Source organism: Balaenoptera ricei, chromosome 1, assembly GCF_028023285.1.
Source record: "Balaenoptera ricei isolate mBalRic1 chromosome 1, mBalRic1.hap2, whole genome shotgun sequence".
NCBI lineage: Eukaryota > Metazoa > Chordata > Mammalia > Artiodactyla > Balaenopteridae > Balaenoptera > Balaenoptera ricei.
In genome coordinates, this window is record NC_082639.1 from 172,709,607 (window position 1) to 172,727,031 (window position 17,425).

At 35.2% G+C, this 17,425-nt stretch overlaps 1 protein-coding gene across 6 annotated transcripts in view; it reads left to right on the forward strand.

Moving 5' to 3' along the window:
- TAF1A (TATA-box binding protein associated factor, RNA polymerase I subunit A) overlaps positions 1–17,425 on the forward strand; it is a 33,405-nt gene that overhangs the window by 10,925 nt on the left and 5,055 nt on the right. For all 6 annotated transcript variants that reach the window (XM_059942104.1, XM_059942111.1, XM_059942121.1 and 3 more), the window contains exons 5-8: positions 3,887–4,085; positions 9,144–9,274; positions 10,017–10,175; positions 16,783–16,849. In XM_059942104.1, coding sequence (XP_059798087.1) covers positions 3,887–4,085; positions 9,144–9,274; positions 10,017–10,175; positions 16,783–16,849 — 556 coding nt within the window. The remainder of the gene's footprint in view (positions 1–3,886; positions 4,086–9,143; positions 9,275–10,016; positions 10,176–16,782; positions 16,850–17,425) is intronic.

The window sequence follows — 17,425 nt, forward strand, 5'->3', positions numbered from 1 at the left end:
TGACAGGTGTGAGGTGATGTCTCATTGTAGTTTTGATTTGTATTTCCCTGACAGTGATGTTGAGCACCTTTTCATGTACTTGTTGGCCATTTGTGTATCTTCTTTGGAAAAATGTCTGTTCAAGTCCTCTGCCCATTTTTAATTGTAATGTGTTTTTTGTTGTGTTTGCTATTGAGTTGTATGAATTCTTTATATATTTTGGGTATTAACCCCTTATCAGATACTTGATTTGCAAATATTCTCTCCCGTTCAGTAGGCTGCATTTTCATTTTGTTGATGGTTTCTTTTGCTGTGCAGAAGCATTTTAGTTTGATGTAGTCCCACTTGTTTATTCTTGCTTTTATTACTTGTGCTTTTGGTGTCACACCCTAAAAAATCATTGCCAAGACCAATATCAAGGAATTTTTTTCTCTGTTTTCTTCTAAGAGTTTTATAGTTTCAGATCTTGCCTTTAAGTCCTTAATCCATTTTGAGTTAAGTTTTGTGAGTGGTGTAAGTTAGGGGTCCAGTTTCATTCTTTTGCATGTAAATATCTAGTTTTCCCAACAACATTCATTGAAGAGACTGTCCTTTGCCATTTGAGTATTCTTGGCTCCCTTGTCAAATATTAGTTGACGATATATGGATGGGTTTATTTCTGGACTTCCAGTTCTGTTCCACTTGTCTGATGTGTCTGTTTTTATGCCAGTACCATCCTGTTTTGATTACTGTAGCTTGGTAATATAGATTGAAATCAGGAAATGTGATACCTGCAGCTTTGTTCTTTCTCAAGGTTGTTTTGGCTATTCAGGGTCTTTTGTGGTTCCATACAAATTGTAGGATTATTTTTTTCTATTTTTGTAAAAAATGCCATTGGTATTTTGATAGGGATTGCATTGAATCTACAGATGGCTTTGGGTAGTGAGGACATTTTCACAATATTGACTCTTCTGATCCATGTGTGAAAATGTTTCAATGTTTCTAATGTTTAGGTGGAACTTTCTCCTTTAATAAAAGCCTTATCCAAAAGAATTGATACACTCCAAAATGTTATGACATCTCCCTCTGTCTAGTATATATGAGACTAAAAGCACTTTCTCAATAAAGTTTTTAAGTGCTTTGCTTTTTAATTTTTTTTCAGTGCCTCTAAACAAAGCTTTATTGGAACATTGCCACACTCATTCATTTCCATATTGTGAGTAGCTGCTTTTAGTAGGACAATGGCAGAGTTGTGGTAGAGACCATATGGCCTGCAAAGCCTAAAATATTTACCCTCTGGTTTTTTGTTTTTACTTTTCCTATTTTCCAAATATTTTTAAATTGCTGTAAAATATGTATAACATAAAATGTGGTATTCTAACCATTTTTAAGTGTGTAATTCAGTGGCATTAATTACATTCACATTGTTGTGTAACCCTCACCAGTATTTCCAAAACTTTTGCATCACCCCAAATAGAAACTCTGTACCCATTAAGCAATAACTCCTCATTCCCTCCTCCTCCCAGGCCCTGGTAACCTCTGATCTGTTTTCTATGTCTATGCATTTGCCTATTCTAGGTATTTCATATAAGTGGAATTGTATAATATGTCCTTTTATGTTTTGCTGTTTCGCTTAGCATAATGTTTTCAAGATTTATCCATGTGTTGGCATGTATCAGACTTTATCCCTTTTTATGGCTCAATACAATACAATATTCTATTGTATGTATCTATGAAATTTTGTTTATCCTTTCATCTCTTGTTTGGTTGTTTCCACCTTTTGGCTATTGTGAATAACACTGCAGTGAACATTGGCATGCAAGTATCTATTTGAGTTCCTGCTTTCAATTCCTTTGGATATATACCTAGGACTAGAATTGCTGGGTCATATTTTTTGTCATATATACAAATACATATATATATATATATATATATATATATATATATATAAAGTATGTATGAACATATAATTCTATGTTTAACTTTTTTAGGAATCACCAAAATGTTTCCTATAGTGGCTGTAGCATTTTGTATTCCCACTGCTCTCTAATTTTGAAAAATGATTTACCTAGTTTAGGATTCTTTTCAGATTTTATTAATTTAGGAAAAATTTTTTGCTTCTCTTATGTGCCAGGTTCTCCCTTATGATCTTATTTTCTGGTAGACCACATACATTATAAGTAGAAACTAAATGGAGGCAGCATATGGTTCTACTTTAGGAAGAATTTTGTAAGTGAACAATTGGAAAAAGGGAATGGCCTGCCTTGGTGTTGTGTGCTCCCATTTTCTTCTTTCAGGGAGAAACTGGATAGCCATTTGATTGGGGAGGGAAGGTAGAGTTTTAAGTAAATTATTGGTTAGATCCTTTTAAGCTCATAGAATCTACTCAGTTGAAGTAAAGAAACCTGAGAGGAACCTTATTTCATACTCTAGAGTCTGAGGGTGGTAGTTAGTATAGGCAATAAAACATGTTTTGCTGTTAATAATTTTAAAAACACTTGCTGCTGTTTTCCAGACAATGTGCTAGCCATGGTTCTTGCAGTAGGGGGAGACAGGCATGTAAATGGAATAAATGGTTATGGGTGCCATAGTAGAAATGTACTGTACGGTGAGAAGACAAAGTGGAAAATGGTCGGCTCTCTGGAATTTTGGAAAGGGCTGGGATTGAATGAGTGGGGGAGTCGGAAAAGAAAGGAAATGAGGCTTGAGATGAGTCTGATAAAGCTAGTGGGTATTCACAGTGCATACTGTGGGAAAGAGTAGTCTAGCATGGCAGGGGGTAATAAAGAGTTTAATAGCTCTGTGTCTAATGCTTTAGTTACTCTAAAAACTCATGTGGGGAGAAGCCAGGGGAAGTAAGCTGAACTCTGTGTGCCATTTCTAAGGAGCTTAGATTTCTATTCTGTAGGCAATGGGAACTATTGAAAGATTTTACACAAATGACTAATGAGATTTCTTTGGCAGTCAGATCCATCTTTGAAGATGGATTGTAGTGGGGCAGGATTAGAGACACCAGTTGAGAAATTATTACAATAGTTTAAGATGAAGGTTTGAACTCTGACTCTGTTCAGATGATTAACTGTACTTCCCATTATTCTCCTCCTTAATGTCCTCCCTACTTGTACTGCTCATTCTTTGTGTAATTATTCTTTTTTTTTTTAAATTGAAGTATAGTTGCTGTATAATACTGTGTAAGTTACAGGTGTACAGTATAGTGATTTACAGTTTTTAAAGCTTATACTCCATTTATAGTTAATGTAAAATATTGGCTGTATTCCCTGTATTGTACAATGTATCCTTGTAGCTTATTTTACACATAATAGTTTGTACCTCTTAATCTCCCACTCCTATATTGCCCCTCCCCTCTGTGTGGAATTATTCTTATTGCTTCTCCTGTATCAGGCATACACTTTCCATTTGAACCAGTGCCATTCTTCAACACCCCTTATTAAGATGTTTTCTCTGAGTTTATATAACATGTATAAAATAATTTATTGTCTGCTATGGGCTAAACTAGGTATTAGGTGGTATACAAATATCATCTCACTTAATCCCCTTAATGGCCTTCAAAAGAGTTAATAATAATTGTTCCATATGAAAGAGGAGACTCACAAAGGGTAAGAGTAACTTACTCAGGTTTGTGTAGCTTTAAAGTAGCATTTGAGCCCGGACTCTGTCTTCAACGTCCCTGTTCTTTTCACACTGCCTTCTGTTTGTAAGTTTATATAATTTAGTTCTCGTTTACGTAATGATAATTTTTTCATTTGTCTTTCTGCTAGATTTAAATTTTTGATAATGAGGACAATATTGCTCCATCATTTGTGTCCTACCAAGGTCTTAGCCCAAATGTATCATATATTTACTGAGCTTTTTGACTGAGGGTTATCTAATGACCTATATGATGGTGGACTTTTTCTTACTGTTGCAGATCTCCTTACAACATGCATTATACCTTCTGCATCATGGTATGCTTGAGGATGCGAACAGAAATCTCAGCCAGGCAGAGACATGGCGATATGGTGAAAAGTCGTCTTCTCAGGAAGTGTTAATCAACCTTATTCAGGCCTATAAAGGGCTTTTGCAGTATTATATTTGGTCTAAAAAGAAGATGGAATTGTCTCAGCTTGGTGAGTGAATATGAGTGATAAGTAGTAAGACTGACTCAGAGGGACAGAAAGGGTCTGGAGGAGTAATCTAATTCCCCTACTTCCAAGCCCGGCTTTATCCAGATAGTACAGAGAACAGACATTTCTGTGGATGTAAAATTCTTGATCATCCTTTATAAAATTTCTGATATTTAAAAAAACTTTTCAGACATCAGTTAGGTGATTTATAGATTAAGTTCATGACCATTTTAGATTCACTGCTTTCTTAAACATGATTTCCAAGATAGGTTACAAATTTTCTTCAGCAGGCATTATTGCATATAAGAAGCATTATTTCCTCTGTGTTTACAGTGGAGTTTAGTTTGTTTCATTATGTTGTTTCTTAGGAAAATACGTTTAAAGAGTAGGGCAAGATAATGTTGTTTCATTTCTGTATAAAGGTCAGAACAGACAGTTTCTTAATTTACTGACCACCCCCAAAATTGACTATGTGTTCTTCTCAAACTGACTCTCCGTGGTGATGTCATCCTCTCCTGTCCCTAAATTTCTGTTCTTTGGAGCAGTGTGATTCTCTGTACTTTTTTTCCCTTGTATAGTTTTTCTCCATAACTCCTCTAGGATTGACCCCTTCCTTTCTATTTTCACATCCTCCACCCAAATCTCAGTTCTGACATTTATCACATCATTTGTGTTAAGCAGTGTTTCCTTACTGTCCTTATGTGATAGTATTTCCTTGGTCTCTGGGCATGTGGGTTCACTAATCTCAAAATTCCCTTCCTGCTTCCCATCTTTGATCTCCCCCAAGACACTTCTGAAATGCTGTCTTCATCATGATAATATTGTGAGGCCTTTGTGCATTCTCCTCCTCTAGAATGCCATCTGCCCTTCAAGACTCATTAGACCCTGCCTTCTTTTACCTTAAGTCTAACGTATCAGCTGCATGTTCAGCCTATATCATTTGGCTCTTCACCTCTTGCTTTTTAATCATTCTAAGTTTTTTCATGTGTGTTTTGTGTTGTATCTCCCTGTCTAGATTCATCAGTCTTTTGAGGTCATATATCTGTCCTCTATTTCTTTTGCTAACCGTGCCATAATGCCTGCCGTAAAGGCTTGCTGATACTGATTTAGGTAAGTTTTAAAGTCAGTATTTACTTTTCTTCTTACACTTTAAGTAGAACTCAAGCAAATATATGATGATTAAAGCAGTTGGAATGTGGCATTTACACCATCACTGCCATGGATAGATAATTCAGTACCTTCTGCAGCTGACACTCTTCTGTAGCAACAAGAGATAAAGATGGGATAATATGTGGCACTCTTTAGATGGTCTTTAACCTCATGTGTCTGTTTAATGGGAAAAAAAGTTAGGACTGGTTTTGTATAACCAACTCATAAGAATGGAGCATGTGAATGTATGCTCAGAGCTGGTTTGGGATTTTTCCTTGCTGCTGTGGCCTGTGCTCGTTGGCTTTGAGGCACTTGGTGGCTGGGAATCCCCTTCCATGGTAAATCCATACCTAACTTGTACTTACTCAGGGATCTGCCTTTATTTCTTAACCATTTTTTTTTTTTGATATCATTTCATACCTACTTTCCTGTTACCACTTCATTTCCAGGTTCATATTGATATTTATTCAATTGATCCACTGGGAAGAGAATACCAATCCCTGTTTGGGGGTGGGGGCTACTTTTTTGGCCAAAAAGTGGCACTGGTACCAAAAAGTGTTTGTGCTTCTATCAGCTGTTGCTTTCGAAAGACTGATTCTCCTTTTAAACCTTTAAGGTTGTGAAATATATCCCGAAACAGTGTGTAAAACAAATGTCTGGTAGAATGGATAATTATAAAGCAGACATCCGTGTAACTGCACCCAGATTAGGGAGCACAACATGGCTGACCCCCTAAAAGTTCCCCACGTGTGCCTAATCGCACTTCCTCCCAGTGTCTCAAGAAGACTGTCCTGACTTCAAGGGTAATTACTCCCTTGTTTTCTTTAAATACTTTTACCACTCAAGTATGTATCTGTAATTTAGTTCTGCCTATATCTCAGTGTCATATTTGGATTCACACTGTATATATTCTTTTGGGGCCTTGCATATTTTGTTCAGCATTTAACATGTGTTCATATAGTTGAATTAGCTCTAGTTTGTTCATTTTTATTGTTGTAAAACCATACATTGTATGATATTCATGGAATTTATTTATTCCTTCTATATATTGATGGCCATTTAGGTTGTTAATAGTTTGGGGCTATTGTAATTAATGCTGCTTTGAAATTCTTGGGCACGTGTAGTGATACACATATGTGTGTATTTCTAGGAGTAGAATTGTTGTCACAGAGTATGTATGTCTTCAGCTTTACTGTATAACAGGCTGAACTCTTTCCAAAGTGGTTAACAATTTATATTCCACTAGTAGTCTGATTTGGGCTTTCTTTTGTCTGTCTTCTCCTCATTGTTTGTTATTGTCAGAGTTTTCATGTCACCCAATTTATTGGGTGTGGTAATCTCATGTTTTTTTTAAGAACAACAGCTTTATTGAGAATTGAGATCTGATTCTTAATATGGTTCACCCACTTAAAGTATAAATTCAGTGGTTTGTGGAATATTCATAGTTGTGCATCCGTTACCACAATCAATTTTAGAACACTTTTATCACCCCAAAAAGCAACGCTATAGCCATTAGCAGTAACTCTCGACTCTCCCCAGTTCCTCCTGTCCTAGGCAACCACTAAACTACTTTTTGTCTCTAGAGATCTGTCTATTCTGGACAGTTCATACAAATGGAGTCCTAAAATATGTAGGACTGACTTCTTTGTTACTGACTTCTTTTCACTTAGCCTAATGTTTTTAAAGGTTCACACACATTGTAGCATGTAATGGCACTTCATTCCTTTTTATTTATTTTATTTATTAATATTCCATTGTATGGATATACCATGTTTATGTATCCATTATCGGGTGATGGACATTTGGGTTGTTTTCCACTTTTTGGCTATTTTGAATAATGTTGCTGTGAACTTTTGAGGGACCTCTGGACTGTTTTCCAAAGCAGCTGTGCCATTTTCCATTCCTACCAGCAGTGTATGAGGAGGGTACTAATTTCTCCACGTCTTTCCCAACACTTGCCATTATCTGTCTTTGATATAGCTATCCTACTGGGTGTGAAGTAGTATCTTGTGGTTTTGATTTGCATTTCCCTAGAGGCTAATAATGTTGAGCATCTTTTCATGTGCTTGTGGGCCATTTGTATATCTTCTTTGGAGAAATTTGCATTCAGATCCTTTTCTCCTATTTTAATTGAATTATTATTTTATTATTGAGTTATAAGAGTTCTTTATATATTCTAGGTACAAGTCCCTTTTCAGATAGGTGTAGGATTTGGAAATGTTTTTTTTTTCTATTCTGTGGGTTATCTTTTTTACTTTCTTAATGGTGTTTTTTGAGTCACAAAAGGTTTTAATTTTGATGAAGTTTAGTTTGTTTTTTCTTTTGTTGCTTGTGCTTTTGTTGTTGCGTCCAAGAAACCTTTGCCTACTCCAAGGTCACAAAGATTTAGACTTATGTTTTCTTCTGAGAGTTATATAGTTTTACAGTTGTTTTTCTAAAATTCATTTTGAGTTAATTTTTTTATATCACGTGAGGTAGGTAGGGGTTCAACTTTATCTTGCATGTGGGTATTCAGTTGTTCCAACATATTTATTGAAAAGGCTATTATTTTCCCACTGAATTGTCTTGGTACCCTTATCAAAAATCAGTTGCCCATATATGAAGTTTTATTTATGGACTCTAAATTCTCTTCCATTGATCTATATATATCCATATTTATGTCCATATCACAGTCTTAATTACTGTAGCTTTATAGTAACTTTTGAGGTCACAGTGTGAATCCTCCAAATTTGTTCTTTTTAAAGATTGTTTTGGCTATTCCTGGTCCCTTGCATTTCCATATGGATTATAGGATCAGCTTGTCAATTTATGCAAACAAGCCAGCTGGGACTTTGATAAGAATTGCATTAAAGCTATAGATTAATTTAATAAATCTTCCAACCCATGAACACAGGATGTCTTTCCATTTATTTAGGTCTTCTTTAATTTCCTTGAACAATACTCCTTTTCAGACTATAATTTTATGTCTCTTTTGTAAAATTCATACCTAAGTAGTTTATCATTTTTGATGCTATTGTAAATGGCATTATTTTCCTAATTTCATTTTTGGATTGTTCACTGCAAGTATATAGATATACAATTGATTATTGTGTGTTGATTTTATATTATGCAACTTTCAACTCATTTATTAGTTATAATAAGTTTTTAGTGTATTCTTAGGATTTTCTGTGTACAAGATCATGTCATCTGCAAGTAGAGATAGTTTTACTTCTTCCTTTCCAATCTGGACGTTGTTTGTATTGTTTTCTTGTTAAATTGCCCTGCCTAGAACCTCCATTATAATGTTGAATAGAAGTTGCAAGAGAGGACATTCTCTCTTGCCTGCAGTCATTCACCATCAATTCTGATATTAGTTGTGGGTTTTTCATAAGATGCCCTTTATCAGATTGAAGAACTTCCTTCTTTTCCTAGATGTTCAGTGTTTTTATCATGAAAGGTTATTGAATTTTGTCAAATGCTTTTTCTGCAACAGTTGAGATGGTTATGAGGTTTTTGTCATTTTTCTATTGATTTGAAATATTGTATTAATTGATTTCAGATGTTAAACAACCTTGCATTCCCGGAATAGATCCCACTTTATGTGTTGCTAGATTCAGTTTGCTAGTATTTTGTTGAGAATTTTTGTGTCTATACTTATAAGAGATATTGGTCTGTAATTTTCTTGTGTCATCTTTGTCTGGTTTTGGTATCAGGATGATTCTGATCTTATAGATCAGTTGGGAAGTGTTTTCTCTCTGTCCTTTTTTTAGGGGGAGAGTTTGTGATGAATTAGTACTATACTTGAAGTGCTTGTTAGAATTCACCAGTGAAGCCATCAGGGTCTGAGCTTTTCTTGTGGGTAGTTTATTGATTACTGATTCTGCAGAAGTTCTCAGTACTGAATACTTTAAAAAATCTTTTGTCTTTGGACAGATGAGGATGATTATGCTTACAACACAGCATCCCAGAATATGCTCAACCACAGCTGGAAGACATCTATAAACCTTTGTGCATTGATTCAAATTCCTGGAGTTTGGGACCCTTTTGTGAAGAGTTATGTAGAGGTAAGTAAACTTTTCATAAGTTTTTATTAGTTTCATTTTGTTATAAGCTTAATCTTTATTGATCAGAAAGCAACTAATGGAGAAAATTGTTTAAAAATAAAAAGAATATGATGCTTTTTTTTGGTCTGAATAATTTTTGTTTATTTTACCAATATACTGTAAATGTTGCTGCGTTTATTTTCACCACTGGATAATGTGTCATGGCCAAATGCAGTAGTCCCTCAGTATCCATGGATGCTGAAGTCCCTTGCTTTTTGAAAGTTTCATTAGTGCTAAAGTGATAATTATGTTGTCCGAAGATAATCTCTGCAACCGTATGCTAGTGAATCTGGAAATTCCTGTGTCAGGATGGGAAGGAATGAAAGGAAAGGAATTGTAATTCCTTATGCACTCCTTTTGTGGCTAAAGTTATGTAGGGCACTGAGGTTAGTTGCATCGTTTGAAGACTTTATTTCTCATAGGAACACTTCTTATGTTGAAGTTGCTGCATTTTTCAGTAACAAAATATGATAAGGGAAAAATGGGAAACCATGTAGGCCTTTTTTATGATCTTCTGTGTTCTATGGAGGTTGTAACATATGCTGGTGGAAGCAAAAACTGGCATCGCTATTGTTCCCTATAAAATGCTGTTTTTCAGTTGTATGAATTTTTTTGTGCTCATCAATAAAGTTAAGTTGTACATGATATTTCATATAGCTATCTTACAGAATTTAGCTAAGATATCATGACTTATTTTATATAGATGCTGGAATTCTATGGGGATCAAGATGGAGCCCGAGAGGTGCTTACCAATTACGCCTATGATGAAAAGTTCCCATCAAATCCAAATGCTCATATCTACTTATACAACTTTTTAAAGAGAGAGAAGGCACCAAGAGAGAAACTGATAAGTGTACTTAAGGTAGAGAATTTTTTTGTTGGTGTTTGAACAGGGTTGGGGATCTACTTTAAGACATTCTTAGGTCACTGCTTTCCAACTTTCATGTTATAGCATCCAGAGAAAACGATAGTGTATGTATGGTACACTGAGGTAAAGACAGGAGGCTTCAGGCTCCCGGCAGACCCCCCCATCACTACCATTCCCCCATCTTCTGCCCAAGTGAGGCGGAGGGGAGAGGATCAGTATTTCAGAAACTGTTTGTCACCCTGGTTGGAAAGTTCTGCACTGCTTTTTTTTTTTTAGGATATCATCTTTATTGAAATTTAACTTACATACAATAAAACAGATATTTTAAATGTACACTGGGATGCATTTTAACAAAAATATGCATCCATGTAACACTATAATAATCAAGATATTGAACATTTCCATCACCCTACAAAGTCCCTCATCTCCCTTTACAACCAAGCCGCTCATGTACTCTTGGCCCCAGGCAGTCACTGATCTGCTTTCTGTCACTATAGATTAGTTTTATCTCTTCTAGAATTTCATATAAATGAAATCTGACAGTATGTACTCTTTTTTTTCTTTAGGTCTGGATTTTCTTGCTTAGTAGAATGTTTTTGAGATTTATCCATATTATTGTATCAATAATTTATTCCTTATTACTGCTGAGTATTATTCCATTTTTATACATTCACTTCTTGATGGACATTTGGGTTATTTTCACTCTTTGGCTATTATGAATACCACTGTGAACATTCATGTACAAGTTTTTGTGTGCACATATATTTTCATTTTTCTTTGGTAGTTACCTAAGAGTGGAATTGCTGGAAGGTATATGTTTAACTTAAGAAACTGCCCAACAGTTTTCTGAGGTGACTACACCATTGACATTCCCACCATCAAAGTATGAAAGTTCAGTTTCTCTTATTTGTCTTCTTATTGATTTGGAAGTTTTTTTTGTTTTGTTTTGTTTTTGTTCTTTGCTTTTTTTTAAATTGTGAGAATGGGTACCATTTTTTTTTTTAATTAATTATTTATTTATGGCTGTGTTGGGTCTTCGTTTCTGTGCGAGGGCTTTCTCTAGTTGCGACAAGCGGGGGCCACTCTTCATCGCGGTGCGCGGGCCTCTCACCGTTGCGGCCTCTCTTGTTGCGGAGCACAGGCTCCAGACGCGCAGGCTCAGTAGTTGTGGCTCACGGGCCTAGTTGCTCCGCGGCATGTGGGATCTTCCCAGACCAGGGCTCGAACCCGTGTCCCCTGCATTGGCAGGCAGATTCTCAACCACTGCGCCACCAGGGAAGCCCTGGAAGTTTTTTTATATAATCTGGGTACAAATCCTTTGTCAGGTATATGGATGGTAAATATGTTCTCCCAGTCTGTGGCTTGCCTTTTTGTTTTCTTTACAGTATCTTTCAAAGAGCAGAAATTTCTAATTTTGATTAAGTTCAATTTACTCGTTTTTCTTTTACAGTTAGTATTTTTTGTCTAAGAAATCTTTGCCCACTCCAAGATAATGAAGATTCTCTTCTGTGTTTTTATTTCGAGAAGTCTTACAGTTTTATGTTTAGGTCTGTGACAGATTTTGAGCTAATTTTTTTGTGTAGTGTGAGGTAAGGGTCATTGAAAAGACTATCCTTTCCCTGTTGAATTACATTGGTAACTTGGTTGAAAATCAATTGACCATGCATATAGACTCTATTGTGTTCTAGTAATGTGTATTTCCATCCGTATACCAATACCGCACATCATGACTACTGTAGCTTTACAGCGAGTCTTGGAATCATGTCATGAAAGTCATACAAATTTGTCCTTTTTCAAAATTGCTTTTAGCTTCTCTAGGTCCTTTGACTTTTCATGTACATTTTAAAATCAGCTTGTCAATTGCTACAAAAATATCTTGTTGGGATTTTGAATCTGTAGATCAATTTTGAGAGAATAGACATCTTACTAATACTGAGATTTCCAAACTGTGAACATGGTATGTCTCTCCATTAATTTAGGTATTTTATTTCTCTCTGAAATGTTTTGTAGTTTTTAGTGTATATATTTTGTTAAATTTACCCCTAAGTGTTTCAAGTTTGGGATTGTCACTGTATATGGTATTCCTTAAAATTTTTTTTTATTGTGGTAAAATATATGTAATATGAAATTTACCATTTTAACCATTTTCAAGTGCACATTTTTTCTTTTTTTTTGGCCGCGCTATGTGGCATCTGGGATCTTAGTTCCCTGACCAGGGATCGAACCTGCGCCCCCTGCATTGGAAGCTCGAAGTCTGAACCACTGAACCGCCAGGGAAGTCCCTCAAGTGCACATTTTAATGGCATTGCCATTAAGTACATTCACAATTTTGTGCAACCATCACCACTGTCTACTTCCTGAACTTTTTCATCATCACAAACAGAAACTCTGTATCCATTAAACAGTACGGCTCCCCCAACCCCTAGTAACCTCTATTCTACTTTTTTTTTTTAATATATTGAAGTATAATTGATTTACAATATTGTGTTAGTTTCAGGCATACAGCAACCTCTATTCTACTCTGTCTCTTTATAAATTTGCTCGTTCTAGGAACCTCATCTAAGTGGAATCATACAGTATTTGTCCTTTTATGTCTTATTTCATAATGTTTTCGAGATCCATCCATGTTATAACATGTATCAGAATTTCCTTCCTTTTTAAGCCTGAATAATATTCCATTATATATATATAATGGAATATTATATATATATTATATAAATATATTCCACATTTTATTTATCCATTCATCTCTTGGTAGACATTTGGGTTGTTTTCAGTTTTTGGCTCTTGTGGGTAACTCCACTATGAGCATTGGTGTACAGTACGTGTCTGAGTCCCTGCTTTCAGTTATTTTAAGTATATACCTAGGAGTGGAATTGCTGGATCATATGATACTTCTTTGTTTAACCTTTTGAGGAACGATCAAGCTGTGTCCATAGCAGCTGTACCATTTTACATTCCCACCAGCAGTGCATGAGGGTTTAAATTTCTCCACATCCTCACCAACACTTTGTTACTTTCCTTTTTTAAGAAATTGATAATAGGTCTCCTGAGGTGTACAAAGCAGTGGTATCTCATTTTTATTTTGATTTGCATTTTCCTGATGGTAGTGATGTTGAGCATCTTTTCATGTGCTTAGTGGTTATTTGTGTACCTTCTTTGGAGAAATGTCTGTTTACATCCTTTTTTTGAATTAGGTGTTTCATTTTTTTGTTATTGAATTTAGGAGTTCTTTATATATTTCATGGTCAGGTTCTAATCATATTTTAGAGGAATAAGAAAAAGAAAGGTCCTTTTCAGCCTATACAAAGGACTGAGAAAAATCCTTTTCTACCAATCTTCCTTTTAAAAAGCCAATTAGCTCTAATCTGTACTTGTATAGTCATCAAAATTGACATTATCAAACCTTCAGATGTGGAAACTGTACATTTTATAAAGTTTTCAACAGGCTTTGTTTTACTGCATAATACTTTAAAAAATGTTTTTAAAGAAAATCTGGTTTATTCTTGATTCAAGGCACTTTACATTTTCTTAACAGCTTTTTTGAGATAGAATTTATATAACATAAAATTCACTGTTTTAAATGCACAATCCAATTTTTTTTAGTATATGTACAGTGTTGTGCAACCATTATCATAATCTATTATAGAACATTTAATGACCCTCCAAAGAAACACCGTACCCATTAGCCCACACCCACCCTCTCCACCCAAACCCTAGGTAACCACTAATCTACTTTCTGTCTCTATAGATTTGTCTATTCTGGACATTTCATATAAATGGAGTCATACAATATGTGGCCTTTTGTGACTGGTTTCTTTCCCTTAGCATATTTTTAAGTTCATCCATTTTGTAGCATGTGTCAATACTTCATTCCTTTTTATGTCTCAATATTATTCCACTGTATGAATATACAACATTTGTTTATCCATTAACCAATTGACAGACATTTGGGTTGTTTTTACTTTTCAGCTATTATGAATAATACTTCTGTGAACTTTTGTGTAAAACTTTTTGTGGGACATACGTTTTCAATTGTCTTGAATTGAAAGGGTATGCATACCTTGGAGTTGAATCACCAGAATATGCTAACTTTGTTTTACTTTTTGAGGAATTGCCAAGCTGTTTTGCTAAGGAGCTGCACAGTTTTACATTCTCACCAGCAACGCATGAGGGTTCTAATTACTCCACATCCTCGCTCATATTTGTTACTGTATTATTATTATTATTATGGCCATCCTAGTAGATGGAAAGTAGTATCTCATTGTGGTTTTGATTTGCATTTCCCTAATGACTAATGATGTTGACCAACTTTTCATGTGCTTATGGGCTATTCGTTTATGTTCTTTGGAGAAATATTCCTTTGCCCATTTTTTAATTGGGTTGCTTATCTTTCTGTTGTTGAGATGTAAGAGTTCTTTATATATATTCTGAATACTAGACCCTTATCAGATATATGATCTGCAACTATTTTCTGTTTTCTTCCTTTCTGTGGGTTATCTTTATCATTCTTGATAATGGTTCATTTTTTTTTTTGGCTGAGTGGTGCGGCTTGCGGGATCTTAGTTCCCCCACGAGGGATTGAACCCGGGCCCTCGGCAGTGAAAGTGCCGAGTCCTAACCACTGGACCACCAGGGAGTTCCCTTGATAGTGTTCTTTGAAGCACAAAAATGATTCATTTTGATAAAGTCCAATTTAGTGTTCTTACTTTGGTTGCTTGTGCTTTAGTTGTGTCATATCTATGAAACTATTGTGTAATCTAAGGTAACACATATTTACACCTAGGTTTTCTTCAGAGTTTTATAATTTTAGTTTTTACCTTTAGGTCTTTGATCTATTTTGAGTTAATTTTTGTATGTGGTGTGATGTAGTGGTCTAGCTTCATTCTTTTGCCATGTGGATATCCAGTTGTCCCAGCACTGTTTGTTGAAAGGAATTTTCATACTCCCATTGAATTGTCTTGGCACCACTGTCAAAAATTAATTGATCATGGATATATATGGTTTATTTCTGGACACTGAATTCTGTTCCATTGATTTATATGTCTATCTTTATATCAGTACCACAGTCTTACTTGCAAACTGCATAATATACTTTTAAAGTTGCTATTTTAATTTTACTCTCCAAGATTTCTCTTTACCCATTTGTGCAAGAAAATACTAAGGACAGTTACAACAAAAGCAAGATGCTGAACTTCACTCAGGTTGTCAATCATTAATGGTGTTTTGAAAAGACTTTAAAAAATGGAACAGAAAATAACTGTATTCAGCACTTATCTTCAAGACAAGATAGATTTAGAGAAATTCTGGTTTTCCTTTTGAAAAATACAATATTTGAAATTAACTCAATAAATGGGTTTAAATAGATTGAACATAGCAGAAGAGAGAATTAATGAACTGTGTAGAAAATCAGGCTAAAGAAGGAAGAGCAAAAAGGATAAAAAGTGTGGAAAAGAGTGTACGAAGGACTCGGTGAAAGGTCTGAACTACTTGTAATTGGAGCCCAGGGAAAGGAGAGAGAGAACGGGGTTCAGAAGCAAACAAACAGGCAAAGGCAATATTTAATGAGTCAATGGCTAAGAATTTTACAAAACTGATGAAAGACTTCCAGAGTTCTGATAGTGTTCTGTCTTTTGATCTGGGTGCTAATTATGAATGTGTATAACTTGTGAAAGTTTATTGAATGGCACACTCATGATTTGTGTACCTTTCTAGTACATATGTTATATTTCAATATTTTTTAAAAATCTAAGTGAATTGAACCATGTACAGAATTCCCTAAATCAAAAAAAAAATGTGATTTTGTAAAAACTGAGTTTTAATAATACTCTCTGATATTGGTATATTGATCATGTTGATTGATCTCTTATTTAAAAACTATTAAGAGAAATTAACAAATTTACTTTTCATTTTGTGGGAAATTATTTCAGTGTAAGGTTAAATTACCTCAGCAGCAGACAGAATAAATTCATCTCTAATATTAAATGTGTTTAAGTGAGAAATATACTTTCAATCTTATTTTTTGCATATTCATAAAAATTGTCCATCCTATTTTTAGAAAGAAAAACCTTTAACTTCTCCCTGTTGTGTAAAAAGATTGTAAAAACATTGACTTGAATACTCTTAATGTACTGTGTTCCTGAACACAATCTCCCAAAATAACTAGCCTTGCCTTTTTTGGGTTTTGTTTTGTATATTCTGTGACCTTTTGTGATCAATAAATATTAAATCTCTTTCCTATGTGATATTGATTCTTTTTCTTTATTTTTTTCCTCAGTCCTGGCTACTGAAAAGAAATTAAGTTTTTAAGTGTGGTAAACAGTATAAGTATAGAGAAAATAAAAAGTCTCCGTCTATCCACATACCCCCACCCTCCCAACCAACTATCTTGTTATTAGGAGGGATTTTTTTTTTTTAAATAGCTTTACCTAGAACACCTTTCTATACCAAAATTGAACTGGATAAAAGCAAAGTATCTTTTAAATCCTTGATTCCTTTACTGAGGGCATATTAGATAGTAAGAACTTTATTTGAAAGTAAGCTGAAATTAGAGAAACGCCTTTCGAATGTGTAAAAATTACAAGATTATCCTTTCTTCCAGATTTTGTATCAGATTGTACCATCTCATAAACTGATGTTAGAATTCCATAGATTACTGAGAAAGTCAGGTAAGTAGTTTGTTTTAAATCTCTTTGTGCAGACAAGCTGTAGACTGGGGCTCAGCAGACTGTGGCTATGGGCCGGATCCACCTCTTGCCTGTTTTTTTTTTTTTTTTTTTTTAATATTTCTTTCTTTTCTTCCTTCCTTCCTTTCCTTCTTTTCTTTCTTTCTTTCTGCATTAGGTCATCATTGCTGCACCCGGGCCTTCTCTAGTTGGGGCGAGCGGGGGCTACTCTTTGTTGTGGCGCGCGGGCTTCAGTAGTTGTGGTGCGCAGGCTCTAGAGCTCAGGCTCAGTAGTTGTGGTGCACGGGTTTAGTTGCTCCGTGGCATGTGGGATCTTCCTGGACCAGGGCTCGAACCCGTGTCCCCTGCATTGGCAGGCGGATTCTTAATCACTGCACCACCAGGGAAGTCCCCTCTTGCCTGTTTCTATAAATCAAGTTCTGTTGGAGCACAGCCATGTCCATTTATTTATATACATAAATATAAAAGCAGTCTTTGGCTGCTTTTGCCCTACGACAGTAGTGTTGAGTAGTTATGACAGCCTGTAAGGCTTGCAAAACTTATATAGTGTCTGGCCCT